Here is a 15,294-nt window from a genome sequence, read left to right as displayed (position 1 = left end):
GACGTTTTAAAAAGTCTGGGATCCTTTTTATCCATGTTTTATTGCAATGCAGTCTACTGGAAAAGGCTTCGCTGACTAAGCTGTCCTTGTTGTGCTGATAGGAAACATTTAAGACAGAGTCAGTCAAAAACATGTGAAGGTTTCCCTGAAAGTTAGACATATATGAATAAATGAAATTATTAGCCAAGAATAGATCAAGGAATCAAGGCACAAGCACCAAAGTGCATTATCATTCCCCTTCCAGTGAGATCTTTTTATGCACATATTAAGTAAGTCATACATATTAATAAGTTGTTTTTGAAAATGAATTTGTTTGGGAAGCAGACAGGATTTGGCTTAACCAGTAAGAGATAATATTAACACAGTTTGTGTTTATCTATCTATCTATATCATGTCATGCCAACATCAAATTGTGCCCTTTAAACTCGACCCAGGCTCCAAAGAGTGAAGAGTCTTTAAATGTAAATTATTATGAATAATTGTGTTCATTTTTTGCTGTTAGATTGGGAAGAGAGCAGCTAATTACCACAGCATGACTCATTTTCCAGCATCATTTTCTTAGACTTTCCTCCAAAGTCTATACTTTTTTAAAAAGTGTGATATTGCCATGTTGAAACGAATCGATTACTTTTCTTCTCAACTTCAAGAATTATGAATCCGAGTCCAGTGTGGTCAACCCAGCATCTAAACACAATAGCAGGATGACAGGGCAGTTTCCTGTTACTTCTCTAGTTTCATCTTGATGTTCAGGAATTTTGACACACTGATCTTAGCATACATTTTGGATTTTTTTTTCTAAACATACATATATTTATCATGATTTTACATCGCTTTACAGCTGTGAGCTAAAGGGTTGTGTGAATGGTATTGAGGCATCAGATGTTTGCTACTGACACGGTGCAAAGTATCTACCAGAGCGTGAAATATAGTTATCCTGATGGGTTTTTGCAGTGGCATGGCATGCACATCACTGTCCTAATCAAACTGACACCTAGAGCTGACATCTCTGATTTGGGACAAAGGCCTGGCGAAGGAAGGCCAGCCAAGACACTAATACAAACTGACTGCTGGAGATTTTAGTGTGTCCGTCTGTGCCTTTAGGCAGGTGTTGACCCAGCCTGTTTTGCACAGTTTGAACAACAACAGCTTTTCAGTTCCTCATATTATGGTTTTGGGCTGATATTCAAGTCAGAACAGGGTGGTTTAATGGAAACGTTTGAAAAGAGCTGTTTTGCCCTTCTCTTTTGAATTGCATTCATGATTGTGTAGGATAATGTCCAGTCACCACATAATGAGTCATTGCATTGTCAACTTCCAGCAGATTTCATGAGATTCCCCTTAAGGGGGTATTACATCCTCCTCCTCTCATGCAAAAACAAGTGTTACCATGACAGCGCTTGTTTGAGTGCTGCCCCGGCTTGCCTCTCTAGGCTTTTCTTTGGGACACAATTGCAGCATTGTGCTGCATGACGCTTTTATTAGATGTCATTCAATTTTGGAACCTGTATGACTTCATAGAGCTCCAGTGAAATCAAATCAGCCATGATATCAATTATAGGTCAGTTTATAATAGAGTGCAACAGTCAAGTTCTTGAAGAATATATCCCATAAATTTTCTTTATATATAAAGAAATATAAATATAAATTGACTTTTAATGATTTTTTTAAATTGATTGATTTTTAATAACTTCTAAACCTTACTGTGAGAAATGAGGTTGTTGATTCATGGTATATGCTTTTGTTAATGCCATCAGTCCACATGATTTCAATTTCAAAGCTACATTATCCATGATTCTGAAAACAAAATGCCACCAATCAAAGAATAGTGACAAACAAATTGCGCCAAATGATCCCATTAAGCACTGCAATTAATGAAATTAATGCAAAATAATATTTGTATATAACATAATTTCATGTACATATTTATTTTGGTCATTGACTTGTCCATAACAACTAAAGATTTCACAGTGCATGGTAGAAACATTGTTCACATACACTAATATATGTGAATATACTTATACTAATATACACAATATTAAAAAAGTCAGATTAAGATGCTTTGCCATGTCGTAATTAATTTCAATCTGCATAAGAGTAAAATCAAAAAAATTTTTTACTGAAAATCTAGCTGTTCATTACTTGCTCTGTGAAACTTGACTGAGGTTATGTGTACATTAAAACAGTATACTACAAACTGTAAAAAAAAAAAAAAATCCTTTAAATTTTTGAACAGTTTTGCACAATGTATAGATGACAATGTTGTCAATATGATCTCCGTTCACTTGGATCCTTGAAAACAATTAAAACGCTGTATTATGCATGCCAGTAGCTGGCGATGCCACTTTGTAATGAACTTCTCGCAAGCCTATAGACTAAACACATAATACACATGCGTATGGCATCAGTTTTCACAAGGTCACGTTTTTATAGTTTACATTTACATTTATTCATTTAGCTGACGCTTTTATCCAAAGCAACTTACAATTGCTATATATGTCAGAGGTCGCACGCCTCTGGAGCAACTAGGGGTTAAGTGTCTTGCTCAGGGACACATTGGTGTTTCACAGTGGATTCGAACCCAGGTCTCTCACACCAAAGGCATGTGTCTTATCCACTGCGCCATCACCACCCCGTAGTTTGTTATTGTGTAAACAACCAGCCAAAACTCATAAAAAGTAACCAAGGGGGTGGAGCTTAGCAAAGGGTCAATTGTGCTGATGATTAAAAAAATAGTTTTCAGTAACCAAGAAAGTTTTTTTTGTGGTAAGCAACAGATGCTGTCAATAGAGTGTAGCTTTTGTTGAAAACGGTCCATTAACCACCATTAGGGATAGATGTGAAGTGAACTGAATTCTGATTTAGTCTGAATTTGCAAATTCAAAGCACCTGCATGTGCTTTGGCAGGTCATAGAAAGGTCTTTCTAAGGTGATATCATGTGCTTTGACAGTAGATCTTTTATTTAAGGCTCTTCATAGCATGGACTGTTTGTGGGCGGAAGGGTACAGAATAGCTTGGCAGGATTTTCTGGTTACACGGGCCGTCACAACTTTAAGGAGTGTGCGTCTGGCCATCAGCCCACCATGAACTCCCCGGGCTGCTGTTCAAAGGTAGGAATTTCTTTGTTGACACCAGACACCCTAACGCTCAGAGGAAATGGCAGATTTATCAGCAGCAGAGCCCCTGTAAACCTGACCTCTGAGGAGATCCTGCTTCACATCATCACAATGTGTCCAGATATTTTGATTGGTGGGTGTGAAAAGCTTCAGGAAAAGAACGCATGAAAAATTGGAGACTACGTCATCTACACTAAACCCGAAATGGCCCAATGCCCATAAAACACAATCCAGCCAGACATCTTCTAAAGCAGTGGCACAGGCTTGTTTATAATGTTAAGTATGTGTTTTGCTCAGTTTATTGTGTCTAATATGAGTTTAGCTATGTTTTGAAACGGTAATCTGGATTAGGATTTAGAAAGGGTTCCTAATTTTGCTTGTAATCCTTTTGGTCATGCAATATTCTTAACAGACTGTTACAGTTACTGTTTGGAAGTTTATTTGGTGCAAATAAATAAAATGCAGTAAAGAGAAGAGGAACAATTCTATCACGTTACAATACATTGCATTTGCTTGCATGTTTGGGTGGGTAAACTAAAATATAGCTCCGCCTTAGTGCTCATTTTATAGTTAATCTGTTAAAATCCTGCTAAAACAGGTGGTGATGGCGCAGTGGATAAGACACATGCCTTTGGTGTGAGAGACCCGGGTTCGAATCCACTGTGAGACACCAATGTGTCCCTGAGCAAGACACTTAACCCCTAGTTGCTCCACAGGCGTGCGACCTCTGACATATATAGCAATTGTAAGTCGCTTAGCGTCAGCTAAATGAATAACTGTAAATGTAAAAAAAAACAATAGAAGCCATCGCAGAAATTCCAATGGTTTCCATTAAAATACCATTATAAACCATTAGCTTTTTCCAGTAAAACCATTACAAAATTCCTTTTTGTAGTGTGTTTTGGGCATTTTTCCAATAGGATTTAACATCCCACCAATAGAATCCATCACATACCAGTAGACACCATTATAGTTTCCATTAAAACCAATACAATTCCCATTATAACCATTAAATCCATTACATTTTCTATTGTGTTTTGGGCAGGGATCTATTGTTTTTTTTTCAGCAGGGGAGTAATTTTTAATTTTAATACTTAGCTCCAAATGTTAAGCCTGTTTTTGCTTTTATTCTTGATAGGTTTCTACTGAAGAAACCATGTTGTACTTGAAAAATTGTGTGAGTGTGTGTGTGTGTGTGTATATATATATATATATATATATATATATATATATATATATATATACATAGTCATGGCCACAAATATGGGCACCCTTGGTAAATATAATCAAAGAAGGCTGCGAAAATTTAATCTGCATTGTTAATCCTTTTGATGTTTTATTAAAAAAAATCACAAAAATCTAACCTTTCATTGAATAATAAGAATTTAAAATGGGGGAAAATATCATTATGAAATAAATGTTATTCTCTAATACACATTGGCCACAATTAACGGCACCCTTTTGTTCAATACTTTTTGAAACCTCCATTTGCCATAAAGGCCTTTCCACACTGAGCGCGAAAAATCAAAATGAATTTCAGACGCGATGACGCGCTGGAATAAAACAACAGCTTCCTATGGATGCTTCCACATAGAACATTCGCGCACCGAAAATGCGATTGTTTTTTTTCGTCCAGTCCGACGAATCTTTTCAGTTTCGCAAAGTGAACACACGGCCGTCCAATAAGATTTGACCTAGGATCACGTGACCGGAGCAGCTGCTGTTGCACAAACAACGAAGAAGAGTATCCTGGATAAGAGAGTGGATGAGTTCTTGTTATCGTTGTATTTCAGAACAGATTTATTCTCACATTTTCTTCATACAGAATAACATTTCTAATAATTATCCACTGAATCATGTGATCTGTAGAGCACCATCCGTTTTCTTCCACGTGTGCGAGTGTTATGAGTCAGAGCGTGTTCACTCTCTAGTCTAGATCTTCCATATTAAAATAAAAAAATAAGTGAAACATTTTTCTACACATGAAATATGAAAGCAAATAGACATGATTATGACGATATATTTTCTGTATGTTTTGTATGCAGCTCATTTTATTTTTTTATAGAAATAAAGGATGTTTATGACTAATATTAACAGTGTAGCCTTATTAAACATACAAAGAGTGCATGTGTCTGCTTAGTATTATAGAATCAAAATCAACTATAAATCACAGTAATAACTTGTAATAAGTCATTACAAGCACTCGATGATGGTTTAAAGTGGGTAAGCAAATACACTAATAATTAAATACATTTTCAAGTGTAGCTTGATGCTAATTGTACTTCTAATTATATTTTAGGATGTAGCCTATTCTTGTAAGCATTATAGATAGCGTGTGTTTCTGGTGTAGAACCAAACTTTGTTTATTATAATTTATTTATAATTATAATTTAGATGTTAAATCCATATATGCGTTATATATCTGAGGGAAAATACATTGTTGGTCGGCGCCACTTAGCGTGCAAGCGTGAATTAGCAGAAGGCGAACATTCGTTTCGCGCACGGTGTGAAAGCAACATTCGCGCACGATTCGCCTCGCTTTTGTGTGGAAAGGCCTTAACAGCTCTAAATTTTCTCCTATAATGCCTGATGAGGTTAGAGAACACCTGACAAGAGATCAGACACCATTCCTTTATCCAGAATCACTCCAGATCCTTCAGATTCCCAGCTCACTGTTGGTGCTTCTTCTCTTCAGTTCACCTCATTTTCTACAGGGTTCAGGTCAGAGGACTGGAATGGCCATAGCAGAAGCTTGGTTTTGTGCTCAGTGACCCATTTTTGTGTTGTTTTTGAGGTTTGTGTTTGGATTATTGTACGGTTGGAAGATCCAAACATGGCCCGTTATAAGATTTCTAACAGAGTCAGTCACTTGTTGATTTTTTATCTGTTGGTATTTGATAGAATCCATGATGCCATGTGTCTAAACAAGATGTCCAGGACCTCCAGCAGAAATATAGGCCCACAACATCAAAAATACAGCAGTATATTTCATTGTACACATGGGGTACTTTTTATCCCTCACCAAACCCTTCGAGTGTTTGCTGCTAAAAAGCAATTTTTTTAGTTTCATCTGACCATAGAAGCCAGTCCCATTTGAAGTTCCAGTCGTGTCTGATAACTGAATATGCTGGAGTTTGTTTTTGGATGAGCTAGGAGAATTATTCTTGAAACACTCCCAAACAACATGTGGTGACGTAGGGGCTGTTTGACTATTTTTTTTTTAAAGGTTTTCTGACCCCGAGACTCAACTATTTTCTGCAATTCTCCAGCTGTGGTCCTTGGAGAGTCTTTAGCCACTCAAACTCACTCAAACTCTTTTCTTCACCGTGCAATAGGACGATATAGACACACGTCCTCTTCCAGGCAGTTTCGTAACATTTTATGTTGGATTGGAAATTCTTAATTATTGCCCTGATGGTGGAAATGGGAATTTTCACTTCTCTAGATCTTTTCTTAAAGCCACTTCACTAATTTGGGAAGCTCAATTATTTTTTGCTGCACATCAGAAATATTTTATTTGGTTTTTCTCATTGTGATGACAATTAAGGGAATTTGAGCTTTGTTTTCCCTCCTATTTATATTTCTGTGAAACAGGAAGCCATGGCTGGATAATTTCATGTCCTTAATCACTCTGGAGTGCTCAAAATTGTGAATATGAATGGGAATGTACTTCAGAGATATTTTACTCATAAGAATTTCTAGGGGTGCCAATAATTGTGTCCAAAGTGTATTTGAGAAAAACATTGATTTCATAATGATATTTCCCCCCATTTTAATTTCTTATTATCCAATGAAAGGTTAGATTTTTGTGATTTTTTTTAAATAAAAGATAAAAAGGATTAACAATGCAGATTAATTTTCACAGCCTTCTTTGATCATATTTACCAAGGGTGCCGATACTTTTGGCCATGACTGTCTATATATTTTATTTATTTATTTTATATATATATATAAGTGCCCACCACTGACAGATAAAGTGAATTTTGTGAATTGTGAATTTTAGGCTCAACATTTCAGACATTTCCTCCCATCAAGCTGTGCAGAAGTCTATGAATTCCCTGAGCAACAATGGTTTCATTAGAGCTGAGTCAACACATCTCTGCTGTGCTTTTCCTCTCTGGTGTTGTATCAACACCTTTAGAGCCCTTAGAAGATTATTTTTTCCCTTCCAGCAAAATCTCGCACTTTGGATGACTGGTTTGTTTTTGCAGCCCTTTAAAGCTGTAAAGATGCCAGATTGTACAAGCTAAATGTGTACCGAGTTAGACCTTGAGCTATTTGATCTTACATTGGATTTTTCTCAGATCCTAGCAGTATTTTTCCCTAGCTGCTTGGTTATTTTTCTCACATAACATCCAAGATGCTGGAAATATACAAGTATCTCATGAGGTTGCCTAGAGGAGATGGGGACCGCATACATCTCAAGTGTTATCACATGAAGAGTGGATGTGCTCCAGTTTTAGCAGAGGATTGAATAGCAGGATCTTTGTTAGATGTTTTTGTCTGATTATTGCATAACATTTTGTCCTGCTGAGCGGGACCTGGGTTACTGTTTTCCTGGGCTAAGGACATTGTCCAGCTGGTGCCGGGGAGAGGGTGAGGCTTTTGGAAATGATTTATGAGCTGTTCTATTCTATATCTCTGACACAAGACTCTCCAAACCGTCTTATACAGATGGAGAGGTGAGAGTTTGCACTTCATAACACACACACACACACACACACACACACAACGAGGGCAACTTATTGCCACACCAGTTGAAAATGTATGTATGTAAATATTGCTTAGAAACTGTGTGTGTGTGTGTGTGTGTGTGTGTGTGTGTGTGTGTTTTGTTATTTTATATATATTTTTGTTTTTTGTTTTTTTTATAAATTATTTTAATAATTTCTTATTTAATTTTACATTTATTATTAAATTGTTAATGTATTCATTTAATTATTAATTTTATATAATTGCATTATGTAGTTTCATTTTGTGTAAATTAATTTGCTGTTTCTTTTATAGCACAGAACATTGTCACTAGCCACATTAATCATTCACAAAATCATGTGTACGACATATTTTTGTTTTGGTGGCTTATTATCTGAACACATTCATTTGAAGAGTGCATGTCACTTCAGAATCAACAAGTTGTTTTATTCTTACAAATCAACTGAATCTCTGTATTATTCCTTATGTAGGTATTACCGGTATATTCTGCCCAAATCTTTACTTGCATTTGGTGCTGAATGAGTGTTAATTATGGACCCTGCTACCACACATACGTCCATGCTTGTTTATTCAGGCCTCACAGTATGGCTACACTGCCTTTATGTCTGAGACTTTGTAAGCATCCCAGTGGTTTTGGCCAACAAGGCTCCTGACAGGCAGACATTCCTGCTTGGCTGTTAACACATCATCTGCCTGTCTGAAAAAACAACAGGGAGGTCTGGAACCATCGATGACACCAGGACCACCTGTCAACAATTTAATTACACTTTTCTGCCTTGGTGTAACATTGAGGATTTCCTCACTTGACCATCTTTTCCCCAGTCTCACATTGACTTTACACTTGCCTGAACAATGAGGCTTTCTAACTTAAAACCCAATGGTGTCATTGTTTGGCAGTGGAACACATTAACAAGAGATAGAGAGAGGAAGAGATTTGCAAATCCCCCAGTTAAGCTCTAGCAACAGCACCAACACCATTTTGACTTAATACTAATAATTGTGCCATTTGAAATGTTTATGGTCCATTAACTGTTACTAATTTGCAAAAGACATTTCAGCAGGGTAGAAATGTTTGTTGTTGTTGGAAATGTTTATTATTCATGAATGAGAAAATTTAGTACGCCACTCAAAAGTGCTGTGGTCTCCATTCAGTCTCATCAGCTGTCTATAACAGACACTCAGCCTGTGAAGAAACGCTGCTCCTGACTGCCAATGTGTTCAGGAATGAGTGGAAGAGATTACAAGCAAATAATGAAGTGCTGTTTGTTTTAAAGAGACGATCACAGTGGATTGGACTAAACATGGAAAGAGTGGAAAAATGTAGGCTTCGTTTTCACCTTCCACTCAACAGCAGATAAATATTTATATTTGGCAAATTTATGTTTTAGTTTTAAATAAACATTTAGTTCTAGTAAAATAAAAGTTATTCTGTGAGTTCATTTTTCCGCTCAGGCTTAGAACTTTTGTTGCAGAAAAGTTTCCTAGATTATTTACGACTTCAGCTTAAACAATAGACAGGAAGTGGAATTGTGTACAGGAAATCCTGGTGGTTGAGTGGAAGTGAAGATTCTTTAAATTCTGTTAATGTACCTCTTGGTGACCGTGAATGTGAAATATATATATATATATATATATATATATATATGTAACAAAGTTCGTAGAACGAGAAGAAGGAGGCAGGAACTGCCAAACATTTAAAGACTTTAATAAAAATAAACAAACACAAAAGTAAAGCGGCAGCCCCTCACGGACGACTGCCGCACACAAAACACAAAATAAAGTCTAGGCCTGGTCCTCTCTCGTCTTCTACTGTCATCACTCCTCCTTTAATCCTTCCGGAGCTCCTCCGTGGGACTCGAGACCGGTGAGTGGCGCAGGTGTCGCTCATTATCATTAACTCCACCGGCCTCGCTCCATTCCCACGGCTCTCGCCCCCGCCCCACTCACTACATACCCCCATCGCCCCTCGCAGGCCGGGGGGTACCCTCGAGACTGCGCTCTACTCTCCCCCCCCCCCCTCCTGGGGGGGCCCGTCCGGGCGGCCGCTGCGTACCTGCGGGTTGTTTGAATATTATCATCATCGGTGTGTGATTAGATCTACTGTGCATGACTGGTTCAGAAGATCTTATTTTCTGAAGTGAACTTGTGTCCCCTCGCCAGGAAATGCAGGGACTCATTTTTTTTTTTCACACAGCCTGCTGACATCTCCTAGTAACCATGGTAACATGCATCAATTGACCCATTTAGAATCAAAAGAACGAGAGGTTCTGAAGGACACTGCATCATGTGAGTGTGAACAGGACGCGAAGCAAACATTGCATGAACAAAGTCGTAAATGGTTCTGGTGAGGAAATCATGACTAGTTTATAACTTTTCCTTAAGTAAAATGGTCACTGAAACTTAAAAGCTGTTTTTATAATGTATTTCCAGTTAAATATATTGAATTTTATGTACCCAGATCCCAAAAAAATCAGGGCAAAGACTTGCTCTCTTCCTGGCCTGTTTAGATGTGCCCTTGTAAATGTTCTCGGGGGGGGGGTGAACCAGGTCATCCATTTCGAACAGAAAGCACATGTCCAGGAACTCAGCTAGACAGATTTGCTGCATTTGTCCAGTGTCAATCGAACATGGTGGCAGACATTCTGGCCCACTGAAAGTGGCTCAAAGGCTCGCCATGCTTTCGAGTCTTTAATGTAAACAAACCAGAGTACTTAACTTGTCGGATCAGGACAAACACTTCTAAACATAGTCATCTCATCTGTTGAATGTAGGCCACTGGGTCTAGATGTGTCTAACATAAACTCTCAGCAAACATGTTGTTAAAAGAGACTTGACAATTTTAGTTCCATACACAGATGTAGTCTCTCAGGTAGCTTGTGGCACAAAGTCTGGTCCACAGTGGTGCTTACTCTGGTCTGGTCAATCAATCACTTAGACAGGAAAAGGTCATCTGACTGAGATGTAAAAGAGATGGGTATGTGCATTTGAGGGAAAGGTTGATTTAAAATACCACAACAGTAGATTTAAACTCATATAAAGATTATATTTACAGCCAATATACATTCAATACTGAATGAAAAGGTCTTTAATATTGGACAGTGTTAGATTGTACTGTGCATTATTGTGTACTGTGTTATTTTGGTATCACTGATGTACAATTTTGAAGTAGATTTTATTTTTATTTTCTGATTTCACTTTAATTTTAAAGTTTTAGTAATTTTGTTTTGCTTGTGTCATTTGTATTAGTTTTTGTTTTTTAAATATATTGGTAACACCAAACGTAAAGCTCTTATGTATACTGCATTATAAAGGGTTATTAAAGGAGGGTATAATGCATTACAATTATTCATAATGTGCGTTTTAATACATTATATCTTGTCTTAAATAATTATAACCGAATTTAAAATGCATAGTTTAACAATGAATTGATAAGTGTTATAATTTATTAACTGTGGTTACAGTTATTCATGAGATTGTACAATGTATTATAAGGTGCATTACAAGCCTTAATTAATGCATTAAAACTACTTTTGTAATGCATTATACATAAAGCTTTAAGTAAAGTGTTACCAATATTTTAAATATGTCTATAGTTTTAACGTTTTAGTTTGTTTCGTTAAACTAGATGAAAATGAGAAATGTTGACTTGGCATCTATAGCTAAAACTAAATAAAAAGCTTTTTTATTTCAGTTTATTTCAAGTAAAGAATTTTTTAATGGTTTTAGTTTTAATTAACCATAATAACCATTACCTATAGAATACATGTCAAATATGTCAGTATATTCAGAACTAATTGTATTAAAATGATTTTCTTTTATAAAGAAATATTGCTTTTAAAAGCCTTGAATTCTTGTTTCCACAGAGGTGCTGATTAAAGTCCAGGTATTTGACAACAGCGACCTGTCACCTTTAAAGGAATCCACAGTTCAGGTGTGTGGAAACCAGACGGTCTTAGCATCTAGCCTTGCAGGAGATGGGATTGTCACACTTACGTTCCTGTACCGCCCAGGAACATGGGTCATCGTCACAGCATCAAAGCACGGATTTGTCACAAACTCGGCACCCTGGCATGCCAGCCGAATCCCGCGTGAGTACTTCCTATACTACTATAGCACCGAAAATTTTTGACAGTGTCAGGGAAAGCCTGCAGATTATAATTAGAAACAGTATTTGGTTTCATTCTGAAATTCACACGCATTAACTGGACTTCCTTTCAAAACTGCTAGAGCAAAACCAGTTGGTGTTTATGGGCTTCTCTGGAATCATGTTAATCCCTTATTAAAAATGAGGAGTATAGATTAAGCATTTGCCTGCAGATTAAAAGGTCCCTGGTTTCAGTCTAGATGTCACAAATTTTACCATTTAATTAGGTTGCTTTTGAGTAACAAGAAACACAAAAAAATTGTATCCAATAAACCCTGATTTATATTCCGCATTTAGCACACGCTTTTATCCAAAGCATCTCAAAGTGCATTTAAGGTGAATGTAGTATTGGTTTATTACATTGCCGTTTCAAGTGCAACTGTTAGCATGATGACATTTTTGCTCATGGCCTCAATGAACTTTCCAAATCTGACGAGTGATTTGCGATCTGTTGGCTACATCCTATTATTTAGATGAACCATCTAGATCTGTAATCCAGATGGAGCTTTGCACACAAATGGACAGGAATGTTAAACAACACTCACTGGGGTGTGGATCGTGCCGACCCGCGTTGTGATACCTAGCAGCTGTTCGGAGTTGGGCCCCAGACGGTCATGTCCTCTTTTGACTCTCTCGCTCTACGATTGGTTTAATTTATTTGCACAACAGCATGTATTCCACTGCCCCTCTCTCCACCCAAACCCCACCCAGTTATGCGGTCAGACCTCTGGGGAGGGGAGGCAGTGAAATCATGTATTTCAGCATAAAGCTGTCTGTACGAGCAGCTGGAAGCCACTTAGCCAGTGGGGTCACAGATATAGAGGCAGCCAGCAAATGTGGCTCCATGTTGTGCCAGACCAGCCGGGCTGGTGGATGAAGGCATCTTTAGTATGACATTAGCCTCTTGAGGGGGCATTACACACATTCCCATTGAGTCACACCAAATTAGGAAATGCTGTCAGAAATGTGGACGATGAAATGAAGTTGAGGTAGAAAGGATGTTTTTGAATGAATTGAATTGTGGGGACAGACCAGACTAAGTTTATGTCAGTTTACAGGAATCAATTTAAGATTAAGATATTATGCCCGAGGTCTAAGGGATATTAACCATTTATAATGTCTATATTATTATTATTATTTTGTTGTTGTTGCAAGACTAACCAACCAACATTTGGTATTATTTTAATGTACTTTTATTTGACCATTAAGTTTCTTAAAGACAAAGTTCCCTTGCCAGTAAACTTGTATTATAGCTGCTCCTTGTGTCACCACTCAAATTAAATACAGTTGGCAAGTAAAGTTTGGAATTGATGAAGATTTTCTCTCAAGCTCTCAGTTCGATGTCATTTTTTTAAATTCATGATTTATTTAGATATTTTTGTTTGACTACTCTGGTTCTGCGTTTGTTTTTGCATGCAGGAAATTTAACCTGTAAAATATTGAAAACGTTTAAAACAATACATTAATTAGGGATGTAACGATTATCGGTTAGACAATAAATCATGATAAAATTTAGTATTACCGCTTCATATTTTAAAGGGGTCATGGGATGCTAAATTCACTTGTGCATGTTGTTTGAACATAAATGTGTGTTGGCAGCGTGTGTGCACATCTATCCTATAATGATAAAAATCCACCCAGTGATTTTTATTTAATCCCTAAAAATAAAATCCCCTTTTTCAAATCAGGCCGTTCTCAGCTTCTTGTCTGTGTAACGTCACACGGACCAAGGCCGCTCCCACGATAGTTGAGTGAGCCGTTAACAGTCCGACCACCATTCTTTCAACTCCGGAGTAGGGATGTAGACAAGAATGGCTGCATAGCAATTGAGGGGTTTTGTTGTTGGATATAATGAACATAGCAGTCATCATTTACTCCCGACATCTGAGCCGCTGAAGACGCAGTGGATTACTTTTGTTTGTGAAGGGAATGCGCCCCCGATCTACCTAAATCCATTTATGTTCGCGCGAATCATTCGTCATCCAGCTTCACTTACAGCAGAAGTGAGAATAAGGTTGTTTTTTTTCTTTGCTATCGCTATTCCTAATAACGTGCTAGTTAGCAAGTTTCGCAGCTAAATGCGGCTGTAGTAAACACAGTCTCTCAGAGCACGGCTCGTCACCCCACAGAAGAGAGGGGCGGGGTGAGCAGAGCTCATTAGCATTTAAAGCAACATGCAAAAACGGGTTGATTTCTGCAGAGCTGATTTTGACAAGGTAAAAAGTGTTGTTTTACACTACCATTGAGAATTTTTAACAACAGTGAGTTAGACTTTTCATTAATACCCTAAAGAATCATATCAACTTGTGGAAAATGGGCATCCGATGACCCCTTTAAGTATCATTAAAACTGTATTCGATTACAGAGTAGTTTTGTTTTGAGTGTAAACATGGCGGAAAGCTGGGAGGTTTTAAAAGAGTGCTATGGGAATTGTACAAATGAATATATGAATTAATTAATTAAATGTATTTCTAAGAAGGTTCTTACTGTCTTCAGAAAAGATTTGATGGCATTTTGTTTTCATCTTCACTCCATGCAATACCTAATAAAGCAGTGTTTTTAATTGCAATGCTGCTTTGTTCACGTGATGGTTATGGTGAAACATCTCTAATACTGCTGTTCCATAAGCGCCACCTAGTGTCAGAGAGTGGATTTACAGAGAGTTATATTTACATTCAGCCTGTGCACACTTTTCGTCTAGTCAAAACAAACTGACCAAATTTGCATGCCCTGCAGTACATTTTGGCCAGCTGATGAAAAACAAGCTTATGTGGATTTCTACACATTTAAACAATTCGGATAAGGTATCTAAATTTATTTATAGAGCAAATAAAATACATATTAATCATTTATTAATCAATTATCATTTTGACTTAACACTTTTCTTTATTTAAAGGCTTAAATATGAGGTTTACCATTTTATAAAACTTTTTCAAAGCTTTATTTGAAATTTTAATTTTGGTCACTCTAATAGTGATAAGATGTTCATACCTCTAACATTAATACATTTTAATATTTTTATAAATTAAATATTTTATACATAATTTAACATTTATATCAAATATATTCAAATATACTGATATATTTATAAGAAATTATATAAAATATTGAAAAATAGATAAAATTCACAAGCTCCTAGTTATTAAATTTTTCAATTCAGTTTAATTTTTAGGATAATAATTGAATTATCTTTTTGATTACTTTGGTCCTACTCTGTTTATTTTTGCAGTTTTATATTGTTTTTACTTTTTTAAATATTATTCCCTGTGCATTTGCATAAGTATGTGGTTTGCAAACAGCACATGCCTGTGATGCCAGTAATG

The 15,294-nt window shown here is 36.8% G+C and overlaps 2 protein-coding genes across 2 annotated transcripts in view; both read left to right on the top strand.

The window, feature by feature from the left end:
* LOC306868757 (nucleolar transcription factor 1-like) overlaps positions 1 to 15,294 on the top strand; it is a 967,110-nt gene that overhangs the window by 307,457 nt on the left and 644,359 nt on the right. The window lies entirely within an intron of this gene.
* Positions 1 to 15,294, top strand: part of LOC306860736 (protein FAM171A2-like) — a 40,758-nt gene that overhangs the window by 1,696 nt on the left and 23,768 nt on the right. Inside the window, exon 2 of the mRNA XM_079402602.1 lies at positions 11,691 to 11,915. Coding sequence (XP_079258728.1) covers positions 11,691 to 11,915 — 225 coding nt within the window. The remainder of the gene's footprint in view (positions 1 to 11,690; positions 11,916 to 15,294) is intronic.

Source organism: Barbus barbus (assembly GCF_936440315.1).
Source record: "Barbus barbus genome assembly, chromosome: 4".
NCBI classification, from domain to species: Eukaryota; Metazoa; Chordata; class Actinopteri; order Cypriniformes; family Cyprinidae; genus Barbus; species Barbus barbus.
The sequence above is the reverse complement of the archived record's forward strand: the minus strand, read 5'-3'. Positions and strand labels throughout refer to the sequence as shown.